The sequence below is a fragment of the Trichoderma asperellum genome, chromosome 2 (genome assembly GCF_020647865.1).
Source record: "Trichoderma asperellum chromosome 2, complete sequence".
Taxonomy (NCBI): domain Eukaryota; kingdom Fungi; phylum Ascomycota; class Sordariomycetes; order Hypocreales; family Hypocreaceae; genus Trichoderma; species Trichoderma asperellum.
In genome coordinates this window covers 5,193,733-5,208,266 of record NC_089416.1, presented here as the reverse complement: position 1 = coordinate 5,208,266, position 14,534 = coordinate 5,193,733, and the positions used below count along the sequence as shown (strand labels likewise).

At 49.3% G+C, this 14,534-nt stretch overlaps 3 protein-coding genes and 1 non-coding gene across 4 annotated transcripts; 1 reads left to right on the top strand and 3 right to left on the bottom strand.

The window, feature by feature from the left end:
* Positions 1-85: 85 nt before the first annotated feature.
* On the bottom strand, positions 86-5,168 carry TrAFT101_004025 (uncharacterized protein; the record flags this gene model as incomplete). The annotated part of the gene is made up of 10 exons (XM_066127049.1): positions 86-836; positions 932-1,062; positions 1,135-1,471; positions 1,525-1,615; positions 1,687-2,324; positions 2,473-2,703; positions 2,819-3,199; positions 3,270-3,819; positions 3,905-4,087; positions 4,169-5,168. 10 exons carry the CDS (start codon positions 5,166-5,168, stop codon positions 158-160), a joined length of 4,221 nt encoding a protein of 1,406 aa, XP_065983157.1. The 3' UTR covers positions 86-157.
* A 2,906-nt stretch (positions 5,169-8,074) lies between these two features.
* Positions 8,075-8,162, bottom strand: TrAFT101_004024. Its single transcript has one exon. It is a non-coding gene; the product is annotated as a tRNA-Val (tRNA).
* A 1,110-nt stretch (positions 8,163-9,272) lies between these two features.
* TrAFT101_004023 (uncharacterized protein) lies at positions 9,273-10,458 on the bottom strand. Its single transcript, XM_024902235.2, has 2 exons — positions 10,127-10,458; positions 9,273-10,059 (listed from the first exon to the last, which is right to left on the bottom strand). Exons 1-2 carry the CDS (start codon positions 10,447-10,449, stop codon positions 9,417-9,419), a joined length of 966 nt encoding a protein of 321 aa, XP_024766200.2. The 5' UTR covers positions 10,450-10,458; the 3' UTR covers positions 9,273-9,416.
* Positions 10,459-11,978: 1,520 nt separating this feature from the next.
* Positions 11,979-13,730, top strand: TrAFT101_004022 (uncharacterized protein; the record flags this gene model as incomplete). The annotated part of the gene is made up of 1 exon (XM_024898946.2): positions 11,979-13,730. The coding sequence occupies one exon, from the start codon at positions 11,979-11,981 to the stop codon at positions 13,728-13,730; it is 1,752 nt and encodes a 583-aa protein (XP_024766201.2).
* Positions 13,731-14,534: the final 804 nt, after the last annotated feature.

The following is a 14,534-nucleotide window of genomic DNA, read 5'->3' as shown; positions in this document are numbered from 1 at the left end:
CATATAGGTCCTATCAAACCCCCTTCAGTCCAACCTACTGTGTAATGGGGCTATCTAGGGGAGAGGATTAAGTATTCCTTCTTAGCTTCGATGCCCAGTCCCATATATCAAAGCACTGTGCCCCCTCATCTCATTGACTCGTGCCTTGCAGGATTCGCTATTGTATTGTTGTAGTGATTGTTTGCACCACTACTGACGTATCCGTCTCCACAGTAGTCGTCGGGACATACACATTGCAATGAATCAGCAGCTTGATCTTCGTGTCATACCCAGCAATAGCATCAGGATTGCAACCCAGAACAGACTCGGTTTGAATAGCACATGGGAAGTTTGTGCCCTTGCAAGAAACTGTGCCGCCGTCGCCATTGCTGGGCGCAGCTGGGTTGGTATATATACAAGAAGAGAGGGGCGTCGGCCCAGACGTGAGCGCCGTAAAGAAAGATATGCTGCGCGGAATATCACTCCATGCAGCTGGCTTAGGAGAAGCTGAGCCATCGACGTAAAAGTTGCCTGCGGAACAAACATCGAACGTGGACTGCGCAGGGATATAGTTCAAGTTGTAATCGGACAATGCCAACTCGCCGCCTCTGCCCCCAGACACGAGCGAACTGACGCCCGCTATGGTCAGGGCTCCTTTAAGCACACTCGTAGATACGGTGGTGGTGAATGTTGTCGTCTTCGTAACGTGAATTGTACTTACGGTGGGCGAGCTGCCCTTGCTGGTGCTGCTGCCTCCGCCACTCCCACCCTTACCGCTGGAGCTCGGCGAGGAGCCGGGTGAAGAACAGGCACTACCAGCTTGCCGCTTTTGGTTCGTCGAACATGATCCCGTTTGCCTACAATCATGTCAGTAATGCGTCATATAAATATCAAGCATTGTGTTGCAGCGAAGCATGAGGATTTAAAAACGCGAAGAAAATACGTGACTTACCCAGGCAATGCGTCCCAAAGATCGGAACCCATCATCTTTCCTTGCATCCAACACTGCCAAACTGCTTTCTGCGGTGGGCTTAGGTCATCGCCAGTCTCTGGATCAGTCTCTTGGTTGTTGCTATACAAGATCTATCAAGAGCCTGTTAGCAACCAAGCCTTTGCTGAAAGTTTACGAGAGAGCCAGCCGCGGGATTCACTCACCATCAGTGCACCATAGGCACCACTGTTCAGCAGCTGGTCAACATTTTGCCTCCTATAAACGAATTGCGCGATTGGCACGCCTGGCAATAATTGGCCTAGAAACGTGGTAATCGTATCGAGTCGATCCACTGTTCCAGGCGGGGAAGGGCCAAACAGAGGAGGGTTGTCGCCGTTGTAGAGGGAACTTGCCATGCCAACGGTAGATGCATAAAGATCAAGATCCATAGTTGCCGGCGTCATGATGTATATCTTCGTGGTTGCAGTATCGCCAAAGACACCGCCCTGAACAAGGGCTCCGAGAGCCTCAGTGCCGTCCTCACCGCCGGATCGACCAGTCCTACGAGTACGATTCAGTTACTGTAAGACAATATTTGGATAATTGAAACATACTGCATATAATTAATAACATCCTGCGTAAATGTCGCACTTGGGCCAACGTTGTTGAAAGTTGGGCCTTCCCAAAAGTGTGTAGCGTAGACTCCTATTATTAAAAATTCACCATCAGTTCTGCCTCTATATATAGATCTTGTTAAGACACGAGAAGTAACTCACCTAACCGAGAAACTACCACGATAGAGGTACATCCTCGTAATCCCCGCACCATGATGTTTAACTCGGACGCGCCAAAGTAGGAGAATCGTGAGCTCGAGATACCACGGAGTGTCGTTGTGTCAAGTGTAACTTGGATCGTGTTTGAAGCACCCTTTACGTCCGAGTAGAGCTCAGCAATACCATCAGCGTTTAGTTCACTAGGAATATCACGCTCATCCAACGTCAAGTTTCGGGCATAGTGAATCAAATTCTTCACTGGCCTCTCTTGTGCTGAAGTAGCAGAAATGGCTGCAACGGCTGTAGCAGTTGCGATCTCGCGCCGAGCATTGCAGTTCGCACAATTACCGGGGGTGCAATAGAAAGAATACCCAGCAGCAGTAGTAGAAGTAGCGACAGTTCCAGACACTGTGCAGCCAGTTATTTGAGATGAATAAGTTGAGTATGTCTCGGTTGCAATCGTAGAACCCGAACCGTCAGTCGCATAAGATACATAGTATGTGATCTTAGTAGCAGTTTCTGTGCTACACGAATCGGACGTTGAGGGTGAAGACTTTGTCGGCTCTGTAGATTCATACGTCGGATCACCATCGGGCTCTATTGTCATCGGTGGGAAAGGTGTTGGAAGCCCAGCAGGAGGCCTATAATGAAATTAGCAGTCTCGTACATGCATGGTTGGTGCAAGTTACTTGCCCTCCACCGGGGTACACTCCTGGCCCAGGCCATCCAGAAAGCACAATTCCATGACTGCCAGGAGGACAGAACCAGCACAAAGGCCAAGGTCCTAACACAGGGTGGCCGTGAGAGTCATGCGTATTGGTCGCAACGGATGTGGTAGACCAAGAGACACCTGAGGGAAAGGTCGTATAAGTCGTTAGCCCAACAATCGAAGAATGTGTTTGCGTTGGTCCCTCAGTGATGGTGCCAGTAAAAACAGAGCCGTCTGAGTTTGTTCCCGTAGTTACAACCAGAGTTTCTGTTGTGCCGCCTATCACCGTCGGTTTGCCGCTGATCGTAACCCTGGTAGTTAATTGTTAGCATGCCCAATGATGTGTATGCTTGTATAGGTATAGACACAAACGACACTGCTTCCGACATTGCGAAAGCATTGCCAGTGGCACTAATTGTTACTTACGTAGTTCCACCAACGACAGTTGGAATACCAGCTCCTCCTCCGCCGCCACCTCCACCACCACCAGAGACTGGGGGCACAGAGACTGATCCTCCTCCCGGACACCACGACTGTACTGTAGGACACGTTGGCCCTGGACTTCCCTCGGTGACGCCGCTGGCTGGAGAAGGCGCAACCTTTGATGGCCCCATGGCTGACTCCTCATTGCCGTTGAATGCAGAGAGAGCAAATGCGAAGTTCCACACTCCAGGAAAAAGGAAGTACTCGTCATTGCAGGTAGACTCTGTCACATTAGCGATCACGCTCCAATTACTGCCTGCTTGGTTGATATTCTTTGACCAGAGTTGGTAACCTCCAGCTTGGCTTGAGCCCGTCCAAGTGATGCTGAAGCGGGTAGGGGATGATTAGCATACAGTTCTCGTCTGATATGTTGCAGCATAGTAGTAATACTCACTGGGCGGTAGTCGGATCATTGGCATTGATCGACGGGGCGCCTGGTACAGGAGGAGTACCTAAACCAGGGACAGCATTTTGGGCAATAAAAGGTAAGCCTTGTCCATTCTTGTTCCAAGTCACAGGGGCAATCATGTAGTTAACTCCCGGAGTTAGTCCTTCGATAACTGCCGGCGACGACTTGAACGCAGCCCCAGCAATGTATTGGCAATCAGTCGGGTTCCAGTCCCAGTAGAGCACGTTGTATTCAACGATACTGTCTGTATAGTCACCAGTCGGGGGGTCCCACGTCACTGTAAAGCCGGTTTCTGTTGGCGTGACGACGACATTCTCAGGCGGAGGCGCGAGCTGTGGTTGAGCAACCGCTGATAATGTCCCTGTATAAGCTCCTTTCCTTGTGTCACCAGCGCTTGCTCGCACAGAGACGGCATATGTCCATCCAGCTAACGGCCATTGGCAATCCCATCGGTTGGAAGATGTCGTGGTTGGTGAAAAGGTATTGGCTCCTCCATTGATAGACACTTGAAGATCATAGCTATATGCTCCATACACTGTGCAAAGGTAAATTGTCAGCTAAAGTATTCATGGTTCAAGCCGTATGGAGATATTTGCCTTCATCCCAGGTTGCTGATACACCTTGAGGACTGGTAAAGACCTGAAAATTTGACGGAACAGGGAGGTCTCTAGCAAGGCTTGGATCGTTCATGCCAGGCACCGCTAGTGACACAACGCCCATCCCAAAGTCATTAAGCAGGGTCTCTGAAAAAGCCTGAGCAATCAGATATTCGCCCCAGGCGTTTGGGTGCAAACCGTCATAGCCTACAGCACATAGACTCTATTAGCAACAGGCGACAATACTTGCACTCATATGCGTAGAAGTATAAGTAAAACAAAACGCACCGGCTGGACAACCACCAGGCTCGCAATCATAATTCTCTTGAAGCTTAACGAGGTGAATCGGAGACTGCGCAGTCGACCACTGAGAAATAGCGCCGGGTAACAAGCTGTTGAATGTGTTGGTTTTATCGACTAGATCTTGTCTACCGCCAATAAAGCTTCGTTGTGGCACATTCGCAACAGCAAACTTGAGATTCGGATTCACAGATCTAGCATTAGCGATTAATGTTCCAATGCTGTCAATAGTTCCTGCAGCATCACTGTAAAACCAGCCCATGTCATTGAAACCGAGCATGAGCAGCATCAGATCTGCAGGATTTTGCTGTAACACGCCTGCGATGAGGCCCTTATCAACTGCCGCCGCTCGACCCCACACAGAGAAGTGATTGCTATTTGATAGAAACCCAGAGTCAACATCTTTGGCATAACCCCCGTTCGTCCCAACTTGAGTCGTTGATGCATTAGTTCCGTAGAGTGGCGGAGGTGACGGTGGAGATGCAGATTCCGGCGGCACTGTGCCGGAATACGGACCAACAAACTTAGCCGCAATCCCATTCTCCTGGAACCATTGCCAAATTCTATATCTCCAGGTATAGTCTCCTTGCTGGCCCTGTGTCATAGAGTCGCCGACGATCATCACTCTAAGAGCGCTTTGTCGAGCGGCTAGCGACTCTCCTGTTGAAGTTGCATTGGTCCAAGATATCAAATCTGATATCATGCTTTCGGCCGATGGAAGCTCAACGCCTGCTTGTATGACAGGCAGTGCCGGGGCCAGTTTACTGACAGCCTGATAGGCAGGCAGTGCTGTGATGTTTTTGGGAATTGGAATAGCTGGAATGGTTGCCAGCTGATCCAGTTGCCATTGAACAGAAGATGCCAGCTGAACTGCGGAAGAAAATGCAATTGTTTTAGTTGCATTGGGAGCGATAGCATCCGCATGAGTAGCCACGACAGCCCTTAGTAGAGAGCTACAAACAAATAGATGGAAAATAACCGCCACCATTGCGGAAAGACGGTGCTGTATAAACATCTTTGAGATTTGCGATGGGAGCACTATCCATCCCAGAGACTTCAAAGGTCATCGTTCCTTTTAAGAACCTCTCAATGCTCCTCTTCTTCCAACACTCTCACATGTTATCTCTTCATCGACTACGAACATGTTCACAAATACAGAATTACTATGAAGTAAACTTATAGTCCCAAATCCTTCGTTCAATGGCGCGAAGGATCAATATTACTTGATACCTTCCTACTTAGAACGTATCTATTCCACGGAAACCAATGGAGGAGAATTACAAACTACTAGCCAATATATAGAGACAGTTGAATCACAGTTTTAGCGCGTTTAGTCCGTTATTTGTTGACCAGGGATAATTCAATAAATGTTGTAATGGTGTTAGCTTTTAAAAACCGGACTAGAGGATTTATATACCCATGTAAAACACGCGATGTTCTTCCTGTAGGATTCCTATTCCAATAAACCTATCTGCTCAATGTATGAGGTTGGTTGCTTTAGATTTCTATAAAAATGGTCGGCTCGGTGGAAACAAACATATAGACAGTGCTTGCTCGGCTAAATTTTATATAGGCCATTTGAAGAGGAAGTCAGCACATAGGTCTCACTGAATTCTACCGCAAGGTCTATCGATGCTGCTATACGCGCTCATCGTATAGTAGTATATTGTTTTAGCCCCCAACCTCCACTTTTCGTAGAGGAACAGTTATGCCTTATTTGGCGGCGGCCGAAATAGGATTCAAATTATAGCCCTCGGTAAAGATTGTTTTCAGTATATAGCTCCTAGTCGGTACCATTACCTTACCCACTTTAGATGCCTGCGCAGTCCCCAGTAACGTGAGTTAATTTATAATATACATGGTTCTTTTGAAGCTTTATTTTTATTCGCGCAACCAAAAATATCGTGGCAAAATTTTGATTAAACCCTCCGCCGAGAGGAATGGCGAGGCTAATACTACTGTCAATATGCAGCTAGGCCTGTTTACTTCAGCCAACAACGGGCAACACTTAGGCACCATGATGCATTGCCGGGTTATGATCTTCATCATCTGGGCATGAATAGGTCCTCATCTGCTACTAATGTTTGTTCCCATCGAAAGTCTATCTCGATCAAAATTTGGTCCTTGGGCGGTACTATAATCTTCAGCCTGCCCGTCTTCCAAATCGGGAAGAATCGACGCAGATCTGTGTCTACGAGGTGTAGCAAAATACCCAGTAGTACTATATCAACCAGCAATTTGACCAATTCTACCTGTGATTTAGAGGGCGAGTTCTGCGCTGACGCCTAGAAAAAGGAGACAGCTTAATATCGGTCACAACTACTTGTGCTTACGAGACGTCTCAGCGCAGATTCGGATCGTATTTTGGGTAGAATAGACAAGTATTTTCGTCATCATAATTTGGATTACCAGGATCTCGCTGAGAACATACCCTGGCCTGCTAGAAGCTGAGGCTAAAAAACAGGCAGCCTCAAGGTAGCCTTGACAGCAGGTCCCGGATATGCATGTACTCCTATCCAACATATTGTGGCCTATGTCACTGGTTCCGCACCTCGAACAAGATAGTATCAGTGCTTATAAAAGTAAAGGTAAAATGGAGCCGCAGGGATAGTGAATATTGGGACTGGGCATATTTCCACATTATAAGCCACGTATCAGGAAGTCTCAGGATAATCGTTTCAGCCCAGTTCCATTTTTCGAAGTGACCAGTCGTTATGACGGTATAAAAAGGAGGGTCGCATGGAGAGGGATTCCTTTGTTGGTGATCGGAAATCTTGACAAGTGCTAGCATATCACACAAGATCTCCATTCACATCAGTCTATAAAGGGGGGCATGCACAGGAATTTCGGGCAGTTGCCAAGAGGCTCATATCAGTGATGACCTTGGCGTCGATCTCTTCAGATGGAGTGTGAGGTCTTGTCCCTATATGGCCTGGTCGCCAAGAGTCCGCACGGTATGCTGCACCAGAAGCGGTATCACGGGTGGGTGGGATGGCATTTACTCCCAGCCAATAAACTGAAATGTAAATTGCTAACAAGTGACGCGCCCAGATAAAGGGCGCTGGGCCTACGAGAGAACATGGCGACTGATATACTCATGGGACTGCGGTAGCTTCGACAATACAGCTGCATTATTCTTGACGAGACAATAAGAGAAATATCCGCAGACGACGCTTGGGATGCACTTCGCGCTGGCGTCGGTGCTTTCGGCGAGTCAGCGTTTGGACCTTGGATGAGATATTGCGTCTCGATTAAAAGCAGCTACCTAGAAGAGGTATTTACTTGCCTATATCTTAACTGCTTTCCGGACGCCGAGGTTGCGAATTGCTTCAGCGCATAGTGGAACCGCCGATGCTACCTCAAGGCCAATCTTCTGACAGGCGTCCTTACGTTCGTCTTCATCTATTAGAAAAAGTAGGACATCGCCTTCAGGTACAAGAAGGTAGCTTGACAGGTGTAAATACCACAACAATGGATTGGAAATGCTGAAATGGGTTAAATGATATTACAGAAACGCTTGCACTATGCAATCTAAAATCGGAAAGGATTCATTGTTTGGCTTTAGAATATGCATGTACTAGCATTAGACCATTAAAAGGAAGTGTCATTGAGATTTACTAAGCTGAACGTACACTTCTCCCGTAACAGCACATAAATCTCATGATCCCGCTTGACAAAACAGGAACAAAGTGTCACTCCCAGGGGCGAGGCCATGATGAATGAGCACGCTATGCAGATATTCGTCTCAGGCATAGGATTACTCGAAATAAATTGAATTTCGAGCAAGGGTACTCTAAAAATAACACCACGGCACCGGGATTCTTGATGCCACACGGGCAGTCAAAAGCCGCACATTCCAACAAAAGTGCTGGAAAGTATCAAAAAAGAAACATGTAGTCGAACCGGGAATCGAACCCGGATCTCACGCGCACTTCTTAAATGCAGTGTGAAGCGTGTGTACTGACCGCTATACGATTCGACCTATGAGAACTGATTTGATGGTGGAGCTTGTTCTAAACAGAGATAATGAAGGACGAAGTGGTGTGGAGGGCGGGATCGTGAGAAGTTTTATGGAGTACTGTGGAGATCGCCGCACTAGACCTTTTCAGGTTGGCACTAGCCTAGTTTGGCATTCTTCCCAATTAGGCAGCGCAGTCCTCTTCGCTCTAATCTGCGAAATCATTTTTTTCTCGAAGACGAAATAAAGTATTAGAGCATTGATATAATGGTAATTCATAGTATTTCTCACAATCTATGTTGTATAATGCAACCATTTGGAATTCCTTGATGCTCCAAAAAAAGAAAAAGAAAAAAGAAAGAAAAAAGAAAAGAAAGAAAGAAAGAAAAGAAAAGAAAAGGGGCGATCTCGAAGATGTAGGTCCAGGCTCAACCCCCGGCCGTTACGCGGATCTGTCATTCAGAGCTTTAGACGCCGGATGACGAACTTATATCAAAGGCTGCCATTGAGAGGCAAATTCAGATCCAACTACGGTTCCGCTACAAAGCCACTGTTCGCTTCCTTTCTTTTTCTCCATCTTCCGTCTCCACTTCGAGAAGAAGTCGACTGCGCTTCCTTGGTGCCGCAGGCGTGGTGTTGAAAGGGATGCGAGCAGATCCGCGAGGCTTCTCTCTTCGCCCTGGATGAAGAATCCGGTAAACTCAGACATAGCCGATGTGCCTGTGGAGTTTCGGTAGTATTCATGAAATTGAGCGCCGTGATCGCCGAGATAGTGTAGCATCTCTTGTATTTCCTTCCCATCAACTTCGCTCGCCTCCCCTTTCGCAGCTTTTCGCAGCTTTTCGCAGCTTTTCGCAGTATGCACTGCATAAGGAAGAAGAACCCTGCCAGGCCTTGAGCGTTGCCTGCATCATCGCCGGGTTTGATGAAAAGGTTTCTGGTGCTCCGGCCAGGCAGCTGGGCCGGGAAATGTCTTTTTGGTCACCCATGCTTGCGTCTCTCTTGGGTTCCGCGAACCGGATGCTTTGATGGCGAGGAGTTCTTATGATTATTTATAGAGAGCCAAAAGATCTCCATAGGAAACAAGCCATAGGAGAACATCTTTGCGAAATCCTGCAAAATATGGGTCCAATCCGATGGCGAGGCAAAATACTTTGATATACCCTGCATGTACTAATTCCATTTCCAAGGCCAAGTTCAGGCATTGCTGCTTTTTAATATTACATATTGCAACTCTAACCCGTGGTATCATTCCAAACGCCAACGCCTCTAGCCAGTTTACGACCGTCCTGCTACCCTCGCCCTCTGGGCCTCGCTCTCTCTGAGGGCCTCGCTTCGCGCCAAGAAGTCCTGCCGCGAGGCGTAAGAATCCTTGGACTTGCCAGCCAGCTCCAGCTCGTCTTTGATGCCCTCCTTGTCCACGAAACCAGCCCAGTCCATGCGACTCTTCTCCACCGTGTTGAGCTTCTTTGCCTGTGCTTCGTTGGCTGCCTTCATTCTGGCCGCCAGTCCCAGGTTCAGATCTGTACGGCCTATTGTGCCCTCTATAATAGGTTCGAAGACGGACCGGAATGCCTTTTTTGTAAGTCGCTTAGTTAGCAGTGCGTCTGGCGGTGCTTCACCCTCCTGGGAGGCCAGATAGAGCTTCGCTTCGGCTGAGTCGCGAGGGACGAGCTTTTCTTCGGTATGGACTCGACCAGCAAAGTTGTAGGTTCGCTTAATGCGGATCATGGAGGATTCATCCTCTTTTGAATCGCCCTTGTCGTCTGCAACTATCTTCTCGCTTTCGTCTACGACCATGTCGTCAGCGTTTTCTGGTGGTCTTGATGCTGAGGAGCCTCCGGCTTTCATCTCTGCCCAAATTGCATCGATGTCGACCGTCACAGGCCCCCTGCTCGCAGCATACTTTCGTTCCTCCTTCCTATGCTTTTTTTTAGTAATGTCCGGCGTAGCGTTTTGCACTCATAGTAGTAGAGCTTAAAGCATACTCAGCGGCACGTTGACTTCTCGTCTTGATTAAGCCACCTTCACCACCTTCGTCATCTACAACTTCTCCCTTGGCTTTGGCTCTTTTCTGTCGTTTTCTGCCTTTTTCTACTATCACCTCGTCGCCAGAGTTATCCGGCTCTCCTCCTCCCTCGGCGTTCGCATCTTTTACCGGCCGTTGGCGCTTTCTCGCAGCCTTATCGTCGTCGCCATCTTCTGAATCTGAAGAGCTGGACGCAGCGTCGGGCGCATCATCGGGCGCAAAGTCGGAATCCTGAGAAGATTCGTATTCTTCATCTTCGTCAATTATGCGCTCTGGCGGCATTGTGTAGATCTGGCGAGAGAGCAAAATAGTGGGATGTTCCAAGGCGATCGCGTAGACGCGCCGGTGAGGCTGCTTTCGGTCAGTCTTCTCTCTCGGTGTGGGGCCAATGACGTACCGCCCTTCTTTTAGCAGAAAAGCATGCAGCACGCTCAAATCTTTCTATATTTACAAGTATCTATTGGTGAAATTACACACAAATAGTCGCTACGCGTGTTTAACATTTAACTGCATAACAACCTGATATTGACATTCACGTCATATTATTATTCTCATCTACCACTGGCCATGAAACGTATCGCTTGCTAATAGCCAGCTCCAGCTTCGTGTCGCTTGTAGGGTATGTCAAGCCTCTACCAGACTAGATCCGTGAGTATATTTCGAATTAAGCCCACATACAAGTCAAACTAGGCACTAAATGGGTCTATGTTATGCCATTTCTTTTCGGTTTAATCTACGTATTAGCTTTGTTTTGCATGCCAAATACTTCAAGGAAAATAGCCTTTCATGTTGAAAGCCAAAATACTACTACTGAATTCACGTCTAGCAACCAGCTAAGCAAAGGATGAGTCTTAAGCCAGCCCCAGGAAATGGGGGTACGTGAGCTATTTTCCTGCCATCCTCGATGGATGATTGGCGTAGGTCATAGCTCAATTCTCTGTGGAACGCATTCAAAGCTTTCTCATTGAGCGGCCATGCGCTCGTGACCTTGCGTAGGGGGAATAGGGAGATGCATGGGTATGATCGCTTGCGGGTAACTCTGGAGATGCAACGGCGCGACATACTAAGAAGCCTGTCTCAGCCCAAGACATGGATCTATGGCAAGCAAAGAGCTCACCGCAACTATTTTGCGTGTTGCCAAATTGCCAGACTTGAAATCGTGCTATCGCACATTGCCTTTGGAGTTCTGGGCGGTTCATAAGAACCTGATAGTTTATACTTTGCAGGGGACGTAGGTTCTGCTTCGTGAAATTTGCTTTTTGGCGGATCCCAGCCGTGGCTCTCCTCGCCCGCCAGCCAATTTAATTACGGTGGCTCCGAGGATCGAATTGGTTCGTGATAGTGTGCCACGCGGACCATCGTCTACTGAATCGTGACATGGCATGGATGCCTTCTCTAGGGCCCCCCTCAAATTGTGCTGAGTTGTCTGATCTATGGAGTACAAACGGAACAGATTGCAGCAGCGGCAACTGCCATAAGAAGGAGAACAAGGATGATAATTCTGGAGAAGAGCGAAGGAAAGCAATGATTTGACTGGCTGGGTTTTGTGCTGATTTAGGTTATTGGAACCCGACAGGCAAACAAGCAGCGAGTTAGGCGCCAAGGTTCCCACCAAGCCTGGTCGGTGCCGTGCTGCATTTTGCACTTGCATCGTGGATGTGGCGCTTCCGTCATTCCCCTGCCACTGTGAAATTCCTGGCTCCCGGCTCCCCTCCCACCTGCAAACTCTCCCGTTTCTCTCTCCTCTCTCTCTCTCTCTCTATTAGGCGGCTTGTCTGCCCTCTCGCGCCTTTTTCTGTCGGATTTTCGCCATGGCTAGCGACGATGAGTACGAAATCGAGGGCCCTGAACTCGCTGAAGATGATCCCATGAGAGCGTTTCTCCCTGCCTCCTTCGGAAAGAAGTCGAAGGAGGCTGATATTGCAGCCCAAATCGACCGCAGCCGGAGAATAGTGGATAAGCCACCAGCGACTGGCAGCAAGGATGGCGATAGGACACAAGCACAGGAGTCAAAAGGGAAGGGCGACTCGAGCGACGACGACGACGATAGCGACGACTCAGATGAGTCCGACGACGAAGACGAATTCCCAGTATCGCACGAACTTGTTTTGAAGACGCACGAGCGCGCTGTCACCACAGTCTCTCTAGACCCTGCTGGTGGCCGATTGGCGTCTGCCTCCCTAGACTGTACTGTCAAGCTCCACGACTTCGCCTCGATGACGCCGACGACGCTCCGCGCATTTCGCAGCGTTGACCCTTTTGTGTCCAAGAGAACTGCTGCTAGCGCAGAAGCCCACCCCATCCACCTGGTTGAGTTCAACCCGCTGTCGGGCGGAGCATTTCTATGCGTGTGCGCCCACCCTCAGGCAAGGATCATGTCGCGAGATGGAGATATCTTGACCGAGTTTGTGAAGGGAGACATGTACCTTCGTGATATGCACAACACGAAGGGACACATCTCCGAGATTACAACTGGCACTTGGCATCCCACGGATAAAAACCTCTGTGTCACGGCAGGAACTGACAGCACGCTGCGAATCTGGGACATTAACAATAAACGTTCCCAGAAGGAAGTCATTGTCTTCAAGTCAAAGGCCGCCGGCTCTGCTGGGCGTACCAAAATGACCGCTGTCGCATGGAAATTGTCTGCGCAAGGAAGCAATGTGCTGGTCGGCGCTGCCCTCGACGGCTCGCTGGTAATGTATGGCGGTAACGGGCCATTTACGAGACCGGCGGGTGAGATCAAGGAGGCGCACAAGCCCCAGACCTGGACAAGCGGCATCGACATTTCTTCCGATGGCCGTATGGTAGTTACGAGGGGCGGCGATGATTTGATCAAACTATGGGATACCCGAAAATTCAACAAACCACTCGTCACAGTATCGCACACATCAACTTCGGATAGCTATCCAACTAGCAACATTCGATACGCACCCAACTCGACCAGCATCATCACTGGCTCAGCCACGGGCCATCTCCACATCCTGAACCCGGGCAATCTTCAGCCAGAACACGTCACTCCGATCACGCCGGGTTCAGCTTTGATTGCTGTGGACTGGCATCCTAAGATTAACCAGATTGTTACAGGCTCAGCAAACGCCGAGACGCACGTCTTGTACAACCCGACCATGTCTTCCCGCGGTGCTGTAGAGGTCATGTCGCGAGCGCCGAAGAAACGCCATATTGACGATAACCCTGAGTTTACAATGGACCAAAACGTTGGCATATCAGGCGACTCCATCGTTGTCCCCGGCGCGATGGGCGGCGGGCGCAAAGCCGGAGTCACGGGTACAGGCAAATCGAAAGACCCTCGACGACCCGAAGTCCCGCTACAGACGCCCTTTCAGAAAAGCCAGCCAGACGAGAAGCACATTGCGCAGAACATTCCTCTGGCTAAGATGCTGCACGAGGATCCGCGTGAAGCATTGTTGAAGTATGCTGACAAGGCCCAGAGCGACCCCATGTTCACGAAGGCCTGGAGTAAGACACAGCCGCAGACGCAGTACGCCGAGCTCAGCGACGACGAAGAGGAAGGCCCAGACAAGAAGCGTGCAAAGCGATGAAGTGAAAAATATGCCCAGCGAGAAGAGGAAGCAGTGGATCGGAAAGAAAAGGGACTACGATGCAGCTGCCTACTCGAGCCTCGTCTAGTATTGTGGTTTGGGCAAATTGATCGTCACAACGACATCAGCGCTTCAGTCCCGACACTACGCTTTCGTATTGTATTGCCGTTTCCATCTACTTTGTCTACAAGGACGAATATCGATGAAAACTCGAATAGCATTCGAGATATAGCCGCCCCGACCACCACCAAATACCATATGAAGATAAAAACCGCGGTAATGATGACTTCTTTAACCAAATCAGGTAGTAGGTATAGTAGGTACTGCTGCCAAAAGGCTGAGGAGTATCTGACTGGATTCCTACAACAGGTGCTGGGCTTAGATACTGCTAAGTAGATACTGCTAGATAGGTACTGTTAGAGGCTTTATGGCAGCCTCTTGGAGCTACTGCTGCTGTTCTGCTCTCGAGAGACGAGGCCCCAGGACGAAAATGTGGGCCTTGGCCTGAGAGGGAGGCGCCGGGTAGAGAGTACAAGGTGCAAGTATCGCTCCACGTGACCTCCAAAGCCGCCCTAGACCTAATTCGACGCAAATTCTCTTCCTTTTGCTGTGCCAGCCTGAGGCGTGCGCAGGAGCCGTGCTGAAATGTACTGAAGCGCGCCGAGCCAGAACCGCACCAGCCATCACGCCGAATCTTGTCAGTTGTGTCTTCAACCACTCCCCATCATCAACCGGCCAGCGCGCGCATCCCCAAAATCGCCAGGTCCCCTCGCAAACCATCGGCGTCCATCTCCAATCCTCGCA